At 37.4% G+C, this 18,972-nt stretch overlaps 1 protein-coding gene across 1 annotated transcript in view; it reads left to right on the forward strand.

The window, feature by feature from the left end:
- Positions 1-18,972, forward strand: part of MCTP2 (multiple C2 and transmembrane domain containing 2) — a gene marked incomplete at both ends in the record, with an annotated part of 168,067 nt that overhangs the window by 87,188 nt on the left and 61,907 nt on the right. Inside the window, 3 exons of the mRNA XM_080691701.1 lie at positions 9,225-9,326; positions 11,222-11,296; positions 13,591-13,710. Of these exons, the coding sequence (XP_080547827.1) occupies positions 9,225-9,326; positions 11,222-11,296; positions 13,591-13,710 (297 nt within the window). The remainder of the gene's footprint in view (positions 1-9,224; positions 9,327-11,221; positions 11,297-13,590; positions 13,711-18,972) is intronic.

Here is an 18,972-nt window from a genome sequence, read left to right on the forward strand (position 1 = left end):
CTCTCTCTCTCTCTCTCTCTCGCTCTCTCTCGCTCTCTCTGTCGCTCTCTGTCGCTCTCTTTCTCTCTCTTTAAATATAAAAAAGAATCATAAAAATAGACTTACTGGTGCTTCACTTTTATTTCTATAGGATAATGAGCCATACTCAATAATAAATTATTTTATGGTTAAAACAAAACTTTTTTTTAAATTGCAGTTAATGGTTTATTCCCAGTGGAATGGAGATGGTTTTGTGAGAATGCGTTTTCTTTATTCAAGTCATAAGCTAAAATTTGATTTACGTTTTTGGAGACAATGCAATCTGAGTTTTTTATATCTAAGTAGGAAATGTAGAATGTACTTTAGCTTTTAATCTTACTCAAAATGTTAATGTGTTAAGTGCATTTAAGACTGTTAGATTAAGAGCCTGTTCTAAATTCACTATATCTTTTTAATCAGGGTGAAAGAGCTAGCTGACTATTGGTTTATTTAAAAGTCATATACTAAAATAAGTGTATTTATTAGTGGTAGTAAATTGTTCAATGTGTATACACCTTGACATATGTCAAGATTGGATGGACATATGTTAAATTAATAAAATTCAAGTCAATGAGCCATCCACCCAAATATTTTATTTCTCTTTAATTTTTTATTTTTAAATTCCTTTTTTTTTGTACTAGGGATTGAACCCAGGAGTATATTACTGCTGAACTACATCCTCAGAACTTTTTGTTATGTTTTAGTTTGAAACACAATTTCTCTAAGATTTGGGTCTTGCTAAGTTGCCAAGGCTGGCCTCAAACCTGTGAACCTTCTATCTCAGTGTCCCAAGTACTAGGGTTATAGGTATGTGCCTCCACATCCAACTCTTAAATTTTGGGGGAAAAAAAACAAAAAAAATCAAAATTAGATTTTTAAATGATTTTGTAGTTATGCAAAACTATTTAATCAAATACTTGTGATTAAGAAGAATAGAAAGCCGGGCATGGTGGCGCACGCTTGTAATCCCCGTGCTTGGGAGGCTGAGACAGGAGGATCACGGAGGTTCGAAGCCAGCCTTAGCTGGCTTAAAAGACCCTTGTTTCCAAATAAAATATAAAATAGGTTTAGGAGTGGGAGTGTAGCCCAGAGGTAGAAGGCCCCTGGGTTCCATCCTCAGTACCATACACACACACACACACACACACACACACACACACACACACACACACAGAGTAGACAATCAAGACAGGAATAGATTACAATCTAAAGACTTCTATTATTTGCTCAAATCCTCATTGGTCCTCAACTCATCTCATAACTCTGAAAGGAAGATGCTCTGGAAATCAGTGGGCACATTTAAGAGTTTTCAAATATTTTGAGCAGCAGCAGATTCTATCCCCTTATAATTAGCTGGCTCAGTAGATTTAGTTAACATTTCTGTCCTCAATTAAGTGAACTTGACTCTGTCCTGAAAATCAGGCTGGCTTCTTCTACTCTGTCAGTCCTTATTTAATCATATAATTGTTTTTTTAGAGTTATCTAGTAGGCCAATTTAAGATGACCAAACATTACTTTTGTGACTCTGCCTGCATTTATTATTGTAATAGCCAAGAAACTATTATCATCTGAGTCTGGTGCAAACCTGCATTTTCAATCAAACTTGAGTCTCATCATGTAAACCATTAGCAACATGGACAAGTGAATCTTAATTAGCCGAAGGCCTTCATGATGTCCCAATCGGGCCCCAGAGTTCTCTGTGAATTTCTCTGCACAAGTAGCTGAACCAATAGCAGCTTCACCTAATTAGTTTTATGGGACAATTTTTTTCTATAATTGCTGATGCCAAATATATGCCATGTAAATATCCATTTACATTACCAATTAACTATTTATTTTCTCACGTTTCACCCGTGATGGTTTTACACATTTTTAATGGGCTCACACAATCATAGTTATTTTAGATTAATGCTGAAAATTTGGCCATTCAAGTAAATAATGTTGATATTTAACATTAATGACTTTATCACCCGGTTTAAAAAAAATTTAAAGTGTTTTGCTGTTGAGGTTTGGTCTTCCAGGGCATAGATGTGGTCAGGAATCTCATGAGCTTCAACCTTGGACCCTGGGGAAAGGAGAGTGGGTGATAAAGGGGGAGAAATGTGTTAAATAAGAGACTATGTGATTAAGACAAGACTTGAATCCCAAAGCAGGGCAAAATGATCATTGTTGAACACACTCTTTCATCTTTCCTTTGCCATTACTCTTTGTCTAATATGCCCATTAGAATAAATGATGATAAAATAAGTCAAAATTTTCTATCAGACTTAGAACCTAGAAAAGGGCACCGTAAGCATTCTGGAGATAGCATGAACCATAGGTAATAGATAAGAGGATGGCATTTAGTTAGGACAGATAGAAGAGAAAAGGCCCAATGGAGGTTCCTCTGATGTCTTGTAACAGGGAGCATATCACTCATAATGATAGATGTTGAAAAGGTTAAACTCTTTTATTAAATAGAAAAACCTCTCGCATTGAGTCAGAGTAAAATCTAACTGCTGCTTCTTTGAGATGTCTAAAACACAGTAATACGAAAACAGGTGAGTATAATGATAGCGTAGAAATAAAAATAAAAAACTATGTCTAAGCATGACATATATCGGGTTATTTTAGGGGATCAAAATCAAACTGAATTCCCAGTAAGGTTATGACAAACATGAACCTGTGTCTGAATGGCTCCCTGTTTTTGTTCAAATAGAAACGACAAGAAAGGGATTGCAAAGTTAGGATCACCCAATGATAATGTTTATGACTTATCTGGCTTTGAAAGTATCAGAAAAGTAAACAAGACTGAAATGATTCCTTAAGATCCAATTCTTTACAGGTGTAAATTTCAAGAACTGCTTGCTAATAGTGAAATCTGCTAGTGCCAACTCACAGCAACTTAATTTCTGGGCATGAGACTCTGTAATCTCTTTTTTATATATGTGAAATTTCTTGCCTAAACTGGCTGTGTGATTTTGGACCAGTTACTAAACCTGCCTGAATTTTTTTTTTGTCAGTGAAACGAAGGTAATTATCATTCCACATGCATTGGACTTGTATGGTGAAAACCAATTGAGTTGGTAAATGTTAACTGCTTATCACAGTCCCTGGTGTGTAAATTAGGCATTTACTGTATGAACTATCGTGTTCATCTAAATTTCAGTAATATAAATGGTCAAACTGATTTATCAGATTACCAAATATGGCAAATATTTTTTATCATCAAGTCCATAAATGGTGATTTCTCAAATTTCACTGGAGTGAGTACAATTTGGTATAAGCCTGTAGAAGGTACTTGGATAAAATAGAAATTCAATGTATATGTCTTTGAGCATTTTCGGTCTAGGCATCTTTCTAAAGAGGCCAGTAGGGCTCAGAGATATAGTAAATACCCACGATCACAAAAAAGTTAAATGTTAGTAATGGGAATTACCACTAAGTATGTCTGCTTTTACAATCCCACCATGGTCTGTTCTTACTCAAAATGTAGAAAAATGTATCATCTCACTTATCATAAAAAAAGAACACATTAACCCAAGATCATTTTTCTTCCTACAAAATTTCTTCATATAAAGTTAAAATAGCCTGGATTTGGTGACTTTGCTGGGAAATGTACAAACTTCTTCACTGAGGCTGGGAATAGAAGTTAACACATTTCAGAAAGCAAAGTGGTAGAACTACAACCAACCATAAAAATAGAGACATCTCATGACACAGCTAGTCCAATTTGAAGACTATATCTTTGGAAATGTGAGTGTGCAGAGACATCTAAGGATAAATACATCCCACTGTTTACAGTTGTCAACAACTGAAAACAATCTTAATGAATCACAACTGAAAGATGCTTTAACTTCATTACAGAATGCTCGTAAAGAGCCATTCTGAATTATGTAGATGCAATTATTATGTAGGGGGATGATTTCTATACTTTTTTAAATTTAAAAGACAAGTGATTAAAGAGTATAAATTAAGAAAAATAGGTGATATTCATATGCCTTTCCATGTATATAATCTTCATTATTGCCCTTTGCTTCCTTATTTCACAATCTTTGAGAGATATACTATTTTCATTAACATTTTACAGAGTAGGAGACTGAAGAACAGAGAACTTATGTAATGTATCCAAAGTTACTCAGCCATTCTGAGGCAGAGACAGAATTTAGACTGAGTCTATCTGTTGCTATTGCTTCAAATACTACCTAACACTCCTATTTTCATAATAAATAAATACAAATATACAAAAAAACTACGTATGTGTATTGTAAAAATAATAGTAATATTTTTTTCTTAGCTGGATGCAGTGATGCAAACCTGAAATCACAGTACTTTGAGAGGCTGAGACAGGAAGTTAATAGGCTCAAGTTCATTTTCAGGAATTTTGGTAGACCCGCAGCAATTTAGCAAGGTCCTGTTTCAAAATAAAAGCTGAATAGGTTTAAGAATGTAGCTCAGAAGTAGAAGTAGTATGCCCTGGGTCCAATTCCTTGTACCAAAATAAGTAAACAGGCTGGAGTGTAGCTTGGTGGTATAATATCCTGGTTCCAATCCCCAGTACCAAAACAAGTAAATGAAAAGGCTGGGGGTGTAGCTTGGAGGTAGACTTTTCTGGCTTCGATCACCAGTATTGCAAAAGAATTTTTTTTTTTTTTGTTAATTTGACATAGTTTCTCAAATTCATGTGCTTTGCCTTTGTAGAAGGAGCTTATGTTAGGGAGAGTGTTTGATAAGGATTGCTGAGCAGACACAAGTTGCACGCCATTTCCAGGGGCCAGAGATGGCTTCACAGTCAGGCAGTGGGTAGAGGGGCTGCTCAGGATGAGAGAGGAGGGATGTAAGTAGAGGAGGTCTGAGCATTGGTGCTGTTCTCCTGCCCTCACTCCTTGTCTCTGTGCTGGGCAGGCAGTGCAAGTTTTAATGTCTCATGCTGTGTGTAGCTCAAGTCATTGAAACCATGTTTGATTGTAAGTGGGGTGAAGAATTAGAATTGTTGCCAGATAAAGTACCTGAATTGTCTTCTTGCCAAGCCGAATGTCTGTCCTCACCCTGTTTCATCAAAGAGTCACTTTCCATGAGCATCAACTGGGGACAACTGTACAGCGTGGTGGTCTCATGTTAAAGGGTGCTTTGCCTTTGCGTGGGATGCAGCGGAGTCTGATAGAATAATGCAATTTTATACCCAGTCCTACTCCTTTTTCTCCTCGAAGGTCAAACAATGACAGGTCATTCTGACACTCATTTGATTTTTATCTCAAATGTTTATCTTTCCCCCTTAAAACCTATGCTTTTATTTCTCATTGATTCTGATTGCTGTTAGATGGGTTGCTAACACATTACATCAAAGGTTTTTCTAGTAAATCATAATTATAATTCTGTTTCCAAAGTTTCAGATGCAAAGTAATTTTTCCCTCTATTATACTAGTCTATTTTATGCTAACTATAAAATAGGTAAGTTTTATAAGAGAATGAATATAGCATTTCTTTGACCCCCTCCAAAATTAGTTTTATCAACCAACTTTTAGAAAGCTTTCCATGTTTCTGTGCTCATATATATTATTTAAGCAGATTTAATATTCTACCATATAGGAAAAAGAACACTGAATAGTTTAAAGACAAGTGTAGAACAGATTAAAAATCTTAAAAGATACCAACTTCTCAGTAACTCTTTCTTTGACTCCAAATTCCTGAATCATTCCTCAAAAAACACTTTTGTATACTTCTTCATTCATTCATTAATCCAGGACTTATCTCTTAGTTTTCCTGATATAAGCTCTGTGATACATCATATTGTGTCTGAAAATAATCTAAGGGAAATTGAAATGTCCATTTTCCTCACTATAGGGGCCTAGTAAGGTGACTTCAGTGTGACCGCCTTGTGGAAATGCATTCCTCCAGTTACTGCCTATCGTCATGCAGTCTTTCTCTCTGGAAGGAGAGTATAAAAGCATGTGGGCTAAGACAGTTTGAAGACCTTATAACACTGGAGTTAAAGACATGATCTGTCATGTTATCTAAGTTTTGTTTTTTTTTTTGAGTGAAATGCAATCTTCCCAAATTTCAGCTCAGGAAAATCTCTAAATAAATTAGAGCTCCAGTTGAAAGGCTATCTTGTACCCAGTGTTGAAAATATATAGAGATTCTTTCCTCTAAACTTTGATGGTGTTTTAATTTTCCCATTTAATAAGTGTCACAAAGTAATAAAATGTAAAAATAACTAAATCATTTTTTAAGATTAGAAATAATCTTCAAGCCCTAAGACATAGCTTTAGACATCTATATATGTATGTGCATATACATACACATATAAATTTAACTAAGTGTAAATAGATGTGTTTCATTTTTATTTTCTAGTATATAAGTGCTCTTATGTAGGGTTTTTGGCAAGTTGGGATAGTATAGAAGTATATCTTATCCTAAATATGAGTTGAAAGTTCAATTATATAGTCAATAGAAAATGAAAATATTTTCAAAGATAGTCTCATTTGTTAGATTTTCAGTACATGAAAACAGATCTATATGCTAATACCAAATTACATTGTTAGTTACAAAATAAAGTTGCAAAACGGTTGGGCGTGGTGGCGCATGCTTGTATTCCCCGCGGAGACTGGAGGATCATGCAGGTTCGAAGCCAGCAGCGCTGGCGTAAGAGACCCTGTTTCAAAAAAATATATAAAAAATAGGTCTGGGAGTGTAGCCCGGAGGTAGAAGGGCTTCCAGGAACCCCAGTACCACCAAAGAAATATAAATAAAGTTGCAAAATATGTACTGTTTGTCACTTGGACAGAGAATGTTAAGTGCTTTCTTCAAGATTGTTTTTGTAAATATATAAATTCTCAATCAAACCTTAAGGGTGCTGCTGGGCGTGGTGGTGCACACTTATAATCCCTGCGGTTGGGAAGCAGAGACAGGAGGGTTCGAAGGCAACATCGGTGGCTTAAGAGACCCTGTTTCCAAATAAAAATATAAAATAGATCTGAGAGTGTAGCCCAGAGCTAGAAGGGTTCCATCCCCAGTACCACCAAAAAACAAAACAAAATCTTAGGGGTGCAAACTGAATTCCTATCTCATTTCTGTCAAAAAAAGGGATTGTGAGGAAATTAAAGGGACTCAAGATTATTTGGTAATTTTCAACGTTTTAAAATATGTATACTTTAATTTTCTGTTAAGATACTAAAAATAAATAGCTTTAATTCTGTCTCTGGCTTGGGGGATGGCTTTAATGTCCCTAGGTGGATTCTGGGTTTTGCTGACGCAGTGCTAGAAGCATTGAGTAACAGGAAATGGTCTTACCAAATTAAAAAAAAAAGATCTCCTTTTACTATAAGATATTTCTTTTTATTCTGATACCTCTTGTTGTTCTTGTTGACTTTTCCTAACCCTTAAGAAATCATGGAAATTTCAAGATAACAGTATAATGACCGTGGATTGCATCGATGTTGAACTGGACCAGATTCAGCTTGGCAAATTGTCACGCTGTTTTTGTATTTATTTCTTTCAACTTTAACACCCATAATTTATTAAGTGGGACTTGCATATCAAAGCGGAAACTCAGAATCCTGTTTGGATACCGTTGAGGAAGGAGCCCAGGCCTTTATGGGGCACCCCCTTCCGCTCCACCACTGGCCAGGAAAACCATCTCTCTGTGTAAAAACTATTCAATCTGAGAGAGGCGGGGTGCCTTTGGGAAGGAAGATGACCTCTCCCTTGTAAAGTGGAATTGCTGTTTCCCCCGGTGACTTATCCAACTTATTCAACTCATTTCCACCATAAAAAGTGTTTATAAGAACACTTGTGTGAATGCTTGGAGTGACAGCAATAGTCACTTAAAATATGGCTCAAATTTCTCTGCCCCCAAATTTCCCAAATGATTTAAATTCCCCATCATTACAAGCACAAACAGAATGTGTGATAAATTCAGTTTTGCGGAGGCCTTTTTAGAGATAACAGGCATGCTTCTTTAAAGGCAGGAACTTTAATCAATATATAGAGACTACAGTGTATGATAAAGCATTCTTGCTACCACATACTCAAAGAGAGTGACTCAGTCTAATACACCTTTCACAAGAGCCACATTGATTCTAAGGTGACTCTTCTTAGCTGCTTTGTGTTCTGGAGTCTGCAGGTGGCTTAGTGCATGGTACTGATGTGGCATGCTGCTTGAGCTAGACCATCAGAGAAACTAGCTCATTTTGAAATCTTGTTGGTAACGCATACATTTTTGATGATTTCAACTTCAAATTAAGCCAAATGGACTGATTTGGACTTAACGTTTTATCCTGGCTATTGAAATAATCATTTTATAAAAAATGTTTTTTTATTTATTTTCTATAAAATAAATAACCACTTTCTTTTTGGTGGTACTGGGGTTCCTGGAAGCCCTTCTACCTCCAGGCTACACTCCCAGACCAATTTCTTTATTTTTGGAAACAGAGTCTCTTAAGCCAGCGTGGCTGGCTTCAAACATGCACGATCCTCCTGTCTCCGCCTCCCAAGCGTGGAGATTACAAGCGTGTGCCACCACACCCGGCTAAATAACCACCTTGGGGGATAATTTTAGTCTCATAGAAAAATTATAGAGACAAGATAGTCCTCATACGCTATGTCTAATCATTCCTAATGTGAACATCTTATCTTACTTTACCATGATATTTTTGGGAAAACTTAAAAAAACTCTGACATTGGTACATTATTAATAACACTTTGATCTCTATTTAGACTTCACTGGTATTTGCATTAATGTCTCCTTTCCGTTTCGAGACCCAATCCAGAGTACACATTATAGTCATCTTCTCTTATGTTACTCTGATTTATAACATTTTCTTAGACTTTCTTTTTTTCCCATGACCTTGACAGTCCTGAGGAGTATTATCCAGGAATTTTATAGAATATTCATCATTTTCAAGTACATGAAAATGTGTAACGTCTGGGATGTTTGAAGGAAAAGGCCATGTAGTACATTCTTGATTTGTACCCATAATTTTCTGTCAACACATTGGTTTTATCCTGGTAATTATTACTCTACCCTCCTATCAGTTACAACTGGTTTAATTCTAGCACTCTAGAATTTCAAAAGGTAATTTATGATAGATTTAATCTCTGCTTAACATTTGCTTTAATTCTTATTCATTATACCTTCTCAATGTTGCCAAAGATAGCTTTGGTCATTCGGTTTAAACCTCAAAGAAGACTGGTACTGATTTGTACTTTTGCACTGTTTATAACAGATTAGAGATGGACAAACAAACTGCTATGTATTGAAGAATAAAGATTTAGAACAAGCTTTTAAAGGAGTTATTTACCTAGAGATGGACCTCATATATAATCCGGTAAGTCTCACTGGGCCATATCTCCCAGCTTTTTTTTTTTTTTAATACTTAAAGGTTACTAGCCCTTAGAAACTCAACTAATGTATAATATTTCAGAATTGATGTAGCTAGGGAGGGGAGAGAAGAGGTTTTAAAAACTCAGCTATCAAATCTGTGCTGAGCCTCCTGTCTTTCAAGTGGTATTCACCCCACGGAGCCAGAAGCAGCAATGGTGTTTAATCCTCCATAAATCTAAATGTCAAAGAAACAAAAATACAGGGGAAAGTCATTTTTATATAATCTGCATATTGTACAAATGCACACATTATTTTATAAAATGTAAACAGTGTTATATAAAATAGCATATAATATTTTATAGCTATAAAATATTTTGTAAAATATAAATTTAAAATTACTGTAAATATATTCTAACCAGTACATATACTATTTATATATATATACATATATATATTTATATATAAACATTTTTATCTACAATGGATATATAATTTATATATAATGGGAATTATATATAAACATTTTTATCTACAGTGGATATATAATTTATATATAATGTGTAATATATATGGTCTCTATCATCTCCAGTATAGGCAATATGCAAAATAAATTTTATATAAGTATGAACATTTGACATAAATAATTTTATATGAATACATGCATTTGCATGTACATTTTATGTATACATAAATTTTACAAGAAGATATAAAAATGTAAATATACATTTTATACCTATATGACCTCCAATATATTTAATTTCACTGCAGAACTCTGGGCATGGTGGTTTTTATGTGCCTTTATTGGTGCATTGTAATTATGCACTGTAGAGAGATTCAGTGAGATCTGTTCATCTGTGCCCACAGCACTGGGAAAGTTTGCCTCTTCAGTAAAAAATGTGCTGCTTCTCTTCCTGCGATTCCCTCCCCTTTCTCTTCAAGAAAGTCATATGTGCAGGATACAAGGCAGTTCGTTCCCCACCCCTGTTTTTTTCTGGCAAGGATTTGTGTAGAGAATAAATACAGAAACTAGTATACTAAGGTAAAGCGTGAGCTTAGGGGAAACAGGAAGCAGAGCTTTAGATAGAGACTCTTTGGGCAGAGTGACTTTTTAGTTTTCTATCTGCTGCGGAAAAGAACTGGAATACTATTCATCTCTTCACTCCGGTGGCTTGAACAAATAACTTTTAAATCCCTTGGAGCCTCATTGTACCACCTATAAAATAGGTTTGGCAGAATTCATCTACTTATTTTCCCAGATCACTGAAAGAAAAGGAGAATTCCCTGTGGAAAGGGGCTTTTAAAAAGTTGAACACTAGTCGGGTGTGGTGGCACAGGCTTGTAATTCCAGTACTTGGGAGTCTAAGACAGGAGGCTTGCACAGGTTCAAAGCCAGCCTCAGCTACTTAGTGAGGCTCTCAGCAACTTAGTGAGACCCTGTTTCCAAATAAAATATAATATGGGTCTGGGAGTGTAGCCCAGAGGTAGAAGGCTTCTGGGTTCCATCCCCAGTACCACAAAAATAATAAATAAATAAATGCCGAAAACTGATATCCCTATGCTAGATATTATCGAGGAAAGCTTAGTTCAGAGCTCTGTGAAAGAGAAGATTTATGTTTCAAAGACATTAGTTTGAGAATATATGGACATTGATGTCCATGGCGCTTTAGAAATGTCTCCATGGAATTACAAAGTGGAGCAGTGCTACCCATCCCCAGTTCACCTATCCTGAAGTCAGGTCCCAGAATTCAAGCAGAGCAGGAATGCCTGTCATTCCTCTGCTCCTGGCTGAAGGCCTTGGGGTGGGAAGACACCGATCTCCACACTCTCTCCAGTTACTCAGAAGAGAAGCACCATGAAGTCCACCTTAATTCTGCCTTGGTAACCACGCTGTCTCTGTAGGTCAAAGCAAGTATCAGGACCTTTACACCCAGAGAGAAGCGCTTTATTGAAGATAGCCGCAAGCTGTCCAAAAAGGTAGGTCGGTACTGGTACTGCAAACTGGCTTCAGACTGTGACCAGCACCCAGCACTTCTTCCCCGCTGTGTACTCCTTTTCCTTTCCCTTTCCTCTCCACTTCTTTCTAGTTACCCTCTCTTCTCTCCCAAAACAAGGGCTTTAGGCAGCTCAATAAGAGCAGGAAGACTCAACACCGTGAAATGAAGCAGGTGGGCAGGGTCAGGCCTCTAGTATTCTTTCCTTCTTTTATTTATTTTTTCTTTATTACTAGGGGTTGATCCCGGGGAATTCTACCTCCCCACCCCTAGCCCTTTTTAATTTGAGACTGGGTCTCCCTAGGTTGTGAAAGTCTCACTAAGTTGTTGAGGCTGCCCTCCAATTTGCCATTCAGCCCTGTGAAGATGGGCATTTACCACTGTGCCTGGCTGCCCTCCAGCATTCTGAATTCTCTAAAGAACAGTTCCCAGCATCAAACATAAACATCCTCCTGAACCTTTTTGCTCACCCACTTTTCTTGCAGAAATTTCAGTCTGTGACATTTGAACTTTTTAGAGGTAAAAGTTCAAATGTGGAAGGAAAGGGAATGAACCCAGAGGACCTTTGCAGCCTCTGGCCTCAGATTCACCTAAGACTGCCCGCATCACTCCTGCATTGTCTAAATTTGGGATGTGTTGGCATTTCACCCCCTACTGAATTAGCTATCTCTCCCTCTGCCTGTCCCACTTAATTCCTCCCACATCAGTTGAACAAAAACTGAAGATCAAGAACCAGTAGAGTCAGTTTCACCCTTTATTTTTTTCAAGGGTCCCTCCCTGTCCTCTTTAGATACAACTCAGGATTTCACTCCACACCCATTGTTCCTCTGCCTTTGTGTAACAAAGAACAAAGTGTCCCCTTTTTAAAGCATTTATTGCTTCCACTACTTCCTTTGGGCTGAGCAGCTGTGGAGAAGCAAAATATTTAAATATAAAAGCATCTTATCATCTGTTTCTTTCCCGTGAACTTCTGGACATACTAAGGAAAGGCTTTAACTGTCTTCTACAGGGAAGACAGCATCCAAATATATGTTTTGTTTCAGCCTGACATAATATTGAGTGTAATATTTATTTTGTGCAATCTGAGTAAATGTTCCATTATTATTATTATTATTATTATTATTATTATTATTATTGCCTTTTTCTGTGTTGTTATGGAAGTTTAAACCTGAGTTGAGTTGAGTTAGATGCATAGCTGCTTTGCAAACAAATTGAAATGCATCTTCTATGACTGGGAGAGCAGACATTTCCTTTGTAAATCAGGACCTCCACAAGGGGTGGCTTTGGGCTCTGATAACAGTGAGGGATATGGAGCTGATATCCTGGAGTCTGGCAGGACCCTTCGCACATGCTTGGCTCCCCTGAAGGTTCATAAAGTTGAAACTTTTGCTTGAGATGGCAATTCTTGAAACCGTTTACAAGGTGACAGGTGTTTTTCTAAGGCCTTTTGTTCTCACAAACACTTGTAAGGTTAGAACTCTTATCAGTCCTACAGGTTAAAAAAGTGGCTCAAGGTTGCACAGCTCGGGAGTGGGAGAACTAGATTCTCTTCTCAGAAATACACTTTCTTATAGACTTGTCAACCAGATGAGCTGTAAGATCGCTACTTCTCTACTCTGTATCTAACCAACAGCTTCCAAACTAAATATCAGCACTCACTTCTCTTTTCACTAGCTTCTGCCTCTGCATTTTTCTCTTTCTTTTGGCAAACTCTGACTTTCTCTCTCACTTGCAGGCGTACAAGCTCCTGTGCACACATGCCTCTACATCATATGCGTGGTAGGAGTTTTCACCATTCCAGTTTTGTACTGAGTATTGTTGAAACAAGCTATTTTTCATCAAATGAGCTATCACTTGCACTAAATTTTTTTTTTTTTTTTTTTTTTTTTTGGTGGTACTGGGGTTCCTGGAAGCCCTTCTACCTCTGGCTACACTCCCACGAGCTACACTCCCAGACCTATTTTTATACTTTTTTTTATGTGGAAACAGGGTCTCTTAAGCTAGCGTGGCTGGCTTCGAACCTGTGGGATCTTCCTGTCTCTGCCTCCCGAGCGCGGGGATAACAAGAGTGCGCCACCACGCCCGGCACTTGAACTAAATTTGATTTCCCTCTATGGATAGTGTTTGTAAACAAAGGTTTATTAGTATCCGGAAAAAAAATTTTTATTTTTTAAGCTGACACCTGTATAGAACACAAGTTAAATGATCAGGCTCCCTTAACTACAAAGAATATTCAGTATATTTAAATCTAACTCTGTTTTTCGTTATTTTTATCAGATATTATCAAGAGATGTAGACCGTGTGAAAAGACTCACGATGTCAATATGGAGTACCATGCAGTTCCTTAAAAGCTGCTTCCAGTGGGAATCTACACTAAGAAGCACAGTGGCATTTGTGGTAAGCTTCCTCTTTGTTTATTTACTGCTTATTTGTACCAGTTTGTCTTTCCAAAATATATCGTGGCAAAGGATATTATGTGCAGATCATCTGCTTGTCTGTCCGTCCTTCCTTCCTTCCTTCCTTCAGATTGAACCCAGGGCCATTTCACCACTGAGGTTATATTCTCAACCCTTTTTACTTTTTTCTTTAAAAACAGTCTCACTAAGTTGCTGAGGGTTTCACTAAGTTGCTTGAGGCTGTCCTTGAGCCTGTAATATTCCAGTCTGTTTCCCAATCCTGGGGTCACAGGTATGTGTCACTGCACACAGCTAGATTGTCTTTCTAAGATTGTGCTTTAGTCAAAGTTACTTTAAATTACCCAAATCATACTGATGTATCAGTTCTTGATGGGCTTATGAGAGTCAATGTTTTGTATATTTTAGACATTTCTGCAGTTGTTCTAGAGTCAAGGTTGTAGTCTCTATAATATCTGTATTTTTCTTCTAGTGACTGCCTCTAGTTTTTGAAAAGTATGTCAGCTAAAAAAAATCACACTGATAGGTTATATCAAAAATTCTCTAATTTAGACTGGAAATAGATCACTCACAAACTGATGTTTGAAACCTGTGTTCATATCAAGCCACATGAGACAAAACTGACAACTACATAATATAATTTAACTCAAAACCCTGATGGAGAAACACTAATGCATATGAAATACATCCTTTTCTCCAGTAATTTTGGTGCATCCCATGAGCACGGCACAGTCATAGAATCCAAGCACCAGAAAAGATTTAAAAGCCACTAAAGTCTATCACAGAGTGTCTAAGAATCTTGGAAGGACTTCAGAGTTGGCATAACATCCTAATTTTGAATCTCTCTCATTTTTATTTTTATTTTGTACTAGGGATTGAACCCAGGGAATTCTACTTCTGAGTTACACCCCCAGTTCTTGTTATTTTTGGTTTGAAATGAGGTCGCACAAGGGTTCTGAGAGTCTCATGGCCCTGCAGAGGCTGTCTTCAAATCTACGATCCTCCTGTTTCAGCATCTCAAGTACAGGGATTACAAGTGTGCACCACCAACACTTGTCTGTTCCCCTTTATTTGTGAAGAGTCTTGTCCTTGATCATATTGATAATATAAGACATAGGAGGAGGCACCGAGTCTCCCTATGACAAGTGCCCTATGCTTGATACCATGCCTTCAGATTCCATTTTGTGCAAAGATTCTTGTTACTGATTTTAGGAGCAGTCGAGGAGTGACTGTTTTACATGTTTCTTCCATATTCCATTTTCTGTAATCAGTATAGCCTTTTTGTTCTCTCCAATTCTACAAGCTCAGACTTATATTTAAAAAACAATGAGCTCAAGATGTGGGTAAGGTCAAGATAATCTTCACCTTTCTATTCAATCAAGCATCTATAAAAGACTATTTTTTTCTTTTCTATTGGGGAGCATTCTACTTGGTCGAGTTCATTTCAGTTCTCCATTGTTTCAGGGCATAGAGGATTTAAGCTCCCTTTAGGTTCTACCCTTAATATACTTTTTTTTCTGTCTAAAGTTAAAAATATATTTGTCTCTAATAACGAAGGATCTGTTCATCTATACCCGTCATTGTCTTGGGATTTATTTATCAACCCCCTCTCTGACATCGTCCTCCACTGGTGGCTTGATGGGTCGGGTTCCGCTTCAACCTCGCCACCTCCACTTCCCACCTGAATTCCTTTCAAAACTTTCCATGGAATGTTCTGTGCAATTCTGGGCAGAAGAGGAAAGTGAACACAATCAGCAGCCTTTTCCAGTCAGTGCTCTGGCCAGACGCTGTGAGCAGCAGAGGATTTCCTCTTTCTCAGGTTTAGTTTCTGGCACCGTGACTTTAGAAAAACAGAGATCTGTTGCCGTGGATTCTGTGGGGGATGACAGAAATGATTAATGGGCTCTGGGGCTGATCTGAAGAAAGATTAGAACAAATGAATAGAAACAGGTTGCCCAGGAGAAGGGACTTCTAGAAGGGGAGGGGGACGCTTCTCCAGGGCTGGTTCACAGGCTGAGTCCTCCCTGTTGGGCACCACCTCCCAGCAGAGCCCTCTGCCTGGCAGGCAAACATAGACTGCCCCGTGGTGCCTTCCAAAACTCAAAGTCTGCAGAAAGGAGAGGAAGATGCTGTTCTTCTCATTGGTTTTCCAAAGCCTTATTTGCAGGGATATACAAGTTCTTGAGGGAGTCCTTATGGCTGGTCGGTTTAGGGTTATATTCTTCTGAATTTCATTGAAAGAAAATGCAGAGTCACTTAGAAATACTATCCAGTCAGCCCCATATCCACAGGTTCTGCATTCACAGATTCAACAAACACAGATTCAAATACTCAAAAGCACTGGGTCTGTATTAAGCAAGTACAGACTTCTTTTCTCATCTCTTTACCCTGCACAACTCAGTACAACTACGTACCCAATATTTTTATTGTGTTAAGAATTTCAGTGATCTAGAGATGATTTAAAGTACATGAGAGGGTATGTATAGGTTATATACAAATAAAATGCCATTTTCTCTGAGGGACTTGAGCAACCAGGGATTTTGTACCTGCAGGAGATCCTGGAACCAGTTTTCCATGACTATTGGGGGACAGTTGTGTACATAAACACTGTCACTTGCTTATCCTGCAGGTATTGGGATGAAAAGTGCTAATTTGAATATCTTATTGTTTTAATTTTAACCTCTGTGCTCAAAAGTGTATACCTTGTGTATGTTTCCCAGACGATGAGAAGCTCAGTGATACTGAGACACGGCCGGTGACATATGTGGTTCCTTTCCTAAGCCACTGAAGTGTTATTTTTATTAAATTTGTTACTATATATTATCATGATCACTACAAAATGATAAAATTCCTTTATAGGATGAATATATATTATATATATACTGTATTATATGTTACATTAAATTATATATTATATATATTAGAAGGAGGAGGAACTAACATATATGTATATAGTATACATCTTTATATACATATAAATATGTATCTGTTTATATTAGTTTCTTCCTCTTCTGTGCTACTGTTTTTAACAATAATGCTATAGTTATTCACACCTTATTTTTTGTTTAGAAATTGTTTGCTTTCCTGAACCTGCACAGAATGGCTAGGTACCTGTAAACTAACAATGGAGTCACACACTTGGGATCTGCCACTGGCTAGGTGCTGTATCCCTGAGTCTGTGTGACTTTACCTGGGCTGACTTTCTCATTCAGGTAAGCTGGGCCAAACAGAGGCAGGGGGCTGTGAGGATGAAGCCCAGCTGCTGCTTGCCCATTGCCTCACTGTGGCTGCTGTATCTGCCAGGGGTGATACTCACCTCCTGATATCCTCCTGTGATGCTCTGAGGACAGAATGAGATACCGGTCTTGATCCATTAATGTGATGCTTGGTTCTCAGTCTTTCTGCTTACCTTGGCATTATTGGACTGATGGTTTGGTCAAGGTTAGGAAGCACTGAGAGGCCCTTCTCCTGTATTGAAAATAAAAATATGATATTTGAGGTGCACTTTGCAGGTGCAGAGGGAGCATTTGTGTTTGGCATTGTCTTTGCAGGGCCCTCCTTCTCTTTAAAGATATAAGAAAGAACAGGCGGAACTGAAGGGAGATGTTTTTTTCTTTTGTTTTGTGAGAAAACAGAAAATAGCCTATTAACTTTATGCTCTTGTCTTTATTTCTGGATGACATAAAACATATACATTGTAGGATCATGTTTAGTGCATCCTGGCTGTTAATTTCATGAGCTAATGAAAGCAGACCATACATTTTCCAAGGATTCCTATGTGTGTGTATGCCTGTGTGTATGCATACATCATTTTGCATTGAAATCTGCAGTTAAAAGTAGACTTTTAAGATCTAGCTCCATGTGGTTTTAAGTCTGAAGGGACTGACATGGAAGAATATATTATGTGAGCTTCTCTGAGCTTGAACCTGCTTTAACATGGGGCTTATTACTTAAACCTTACATGGGTGGTTATCCTTATATCCTTGACACCAAAAGGAGAAAGTTATCTCTAATTCTTTACAGACACACCTGCTACATTAATGTTGATGCACATGCATCATTGAATTCATTGCTATTATAAAAAATTAAAACCAAATCATGTTTGAATGTCCTCATTTTTTTGTTGGTATTAGAACCAATGTTTTAAAAAATGTTTCTTTTTCCTTTTCTCCTTTAAGTTTTCTAAATATTTTGGCACATTGCCTTCCACAAGCTTTGCTTAAGTGTTTTTGCTAAATTAAATATATATCTTTCTGCCTTCACAAAGTTACATTCTTTACTTGCCCAGTTTAAAGACAAATTCACATAAGATGTTGACTTACTGACAGAGGCCAAATAGAACTAAAATATCTTGCCTAGAAGTAACTGCATTTGGATCTTTCCTTGTGAGTGGATTTATAAATACACTTGATATTTTATACACATGTGCATGGTTATTCCCACAAAGGCTTTGAACTCCAGGGGTATTAATAGTTCATGCTGTTCCATTGCTTACTATGTATCAGATACTGTCTCAAGTATTTTACAAATGTTAACTCATTTAGTTCTTGGAACAACTTGCTGATGTTACTATCTTCTTTTTACAGATGAGAAAACAGGGCTCTGTAGGTTAATATTGTGTCAGAGCCACTTTGTTTATAAGAGGCAGAGTTGGGTTATCTGGCTTTAAAAGTCACACACTTAACTGATGAACAATACTGCTACTACTGGTGAATAAGATGTTGTGGGTGTGGCTCTTATGTTTATATCATCGCTCTTGGAGCAACTATATTGATCATTTTAGATATTGTCTCAGTCATCATTCTCACTGCTGTAATCCAAAACAACTGACCATGGAACTTCAAGGAAAGAATATTTATTTACTCACAGTTTGGGAGATTTCAGAGTTTAGTCCATGTCAGGCCAGGTCTGGGAAGCTCAGGGGATGGTGGCATGAAGCAGAGAGGAAGAGAGAAAAGTTTTGCTCTCACATCATGAAGATTGTAAGCAAGAGAGAGAACAATCAAGGGGATTCAAAGACACAAGCATAGTCTCTAAGGCCTATGGGATCCACCTCCTGCTTCCATACTCTACCTGCCTGTTACCACCAGTAAATCCATTGCAACCTTTGTGACTTAATTATATCAACTCAGAACATTAATATATGAACTCTTTAAGGGACATTATAACCGTAATAGATATGTACTTAGATAATGTACCGAAGAGGTAAGCTTGTTCCAGGATGCTTTGGGGGGAAACAAGCCCT

The sequence above is a fragment of the Muscardinus avellanarius genome, assembly GCF_963383645.1.
Source record: "Muscardinus avellanarius genome assembly, chromosome: 3".
Lineage (NCBI taxonomy): Eukaryota > Metazoa > Chordata > Mammalia > Rodentia > Gliridae > Muscardinus > Muscardinus avellanarius.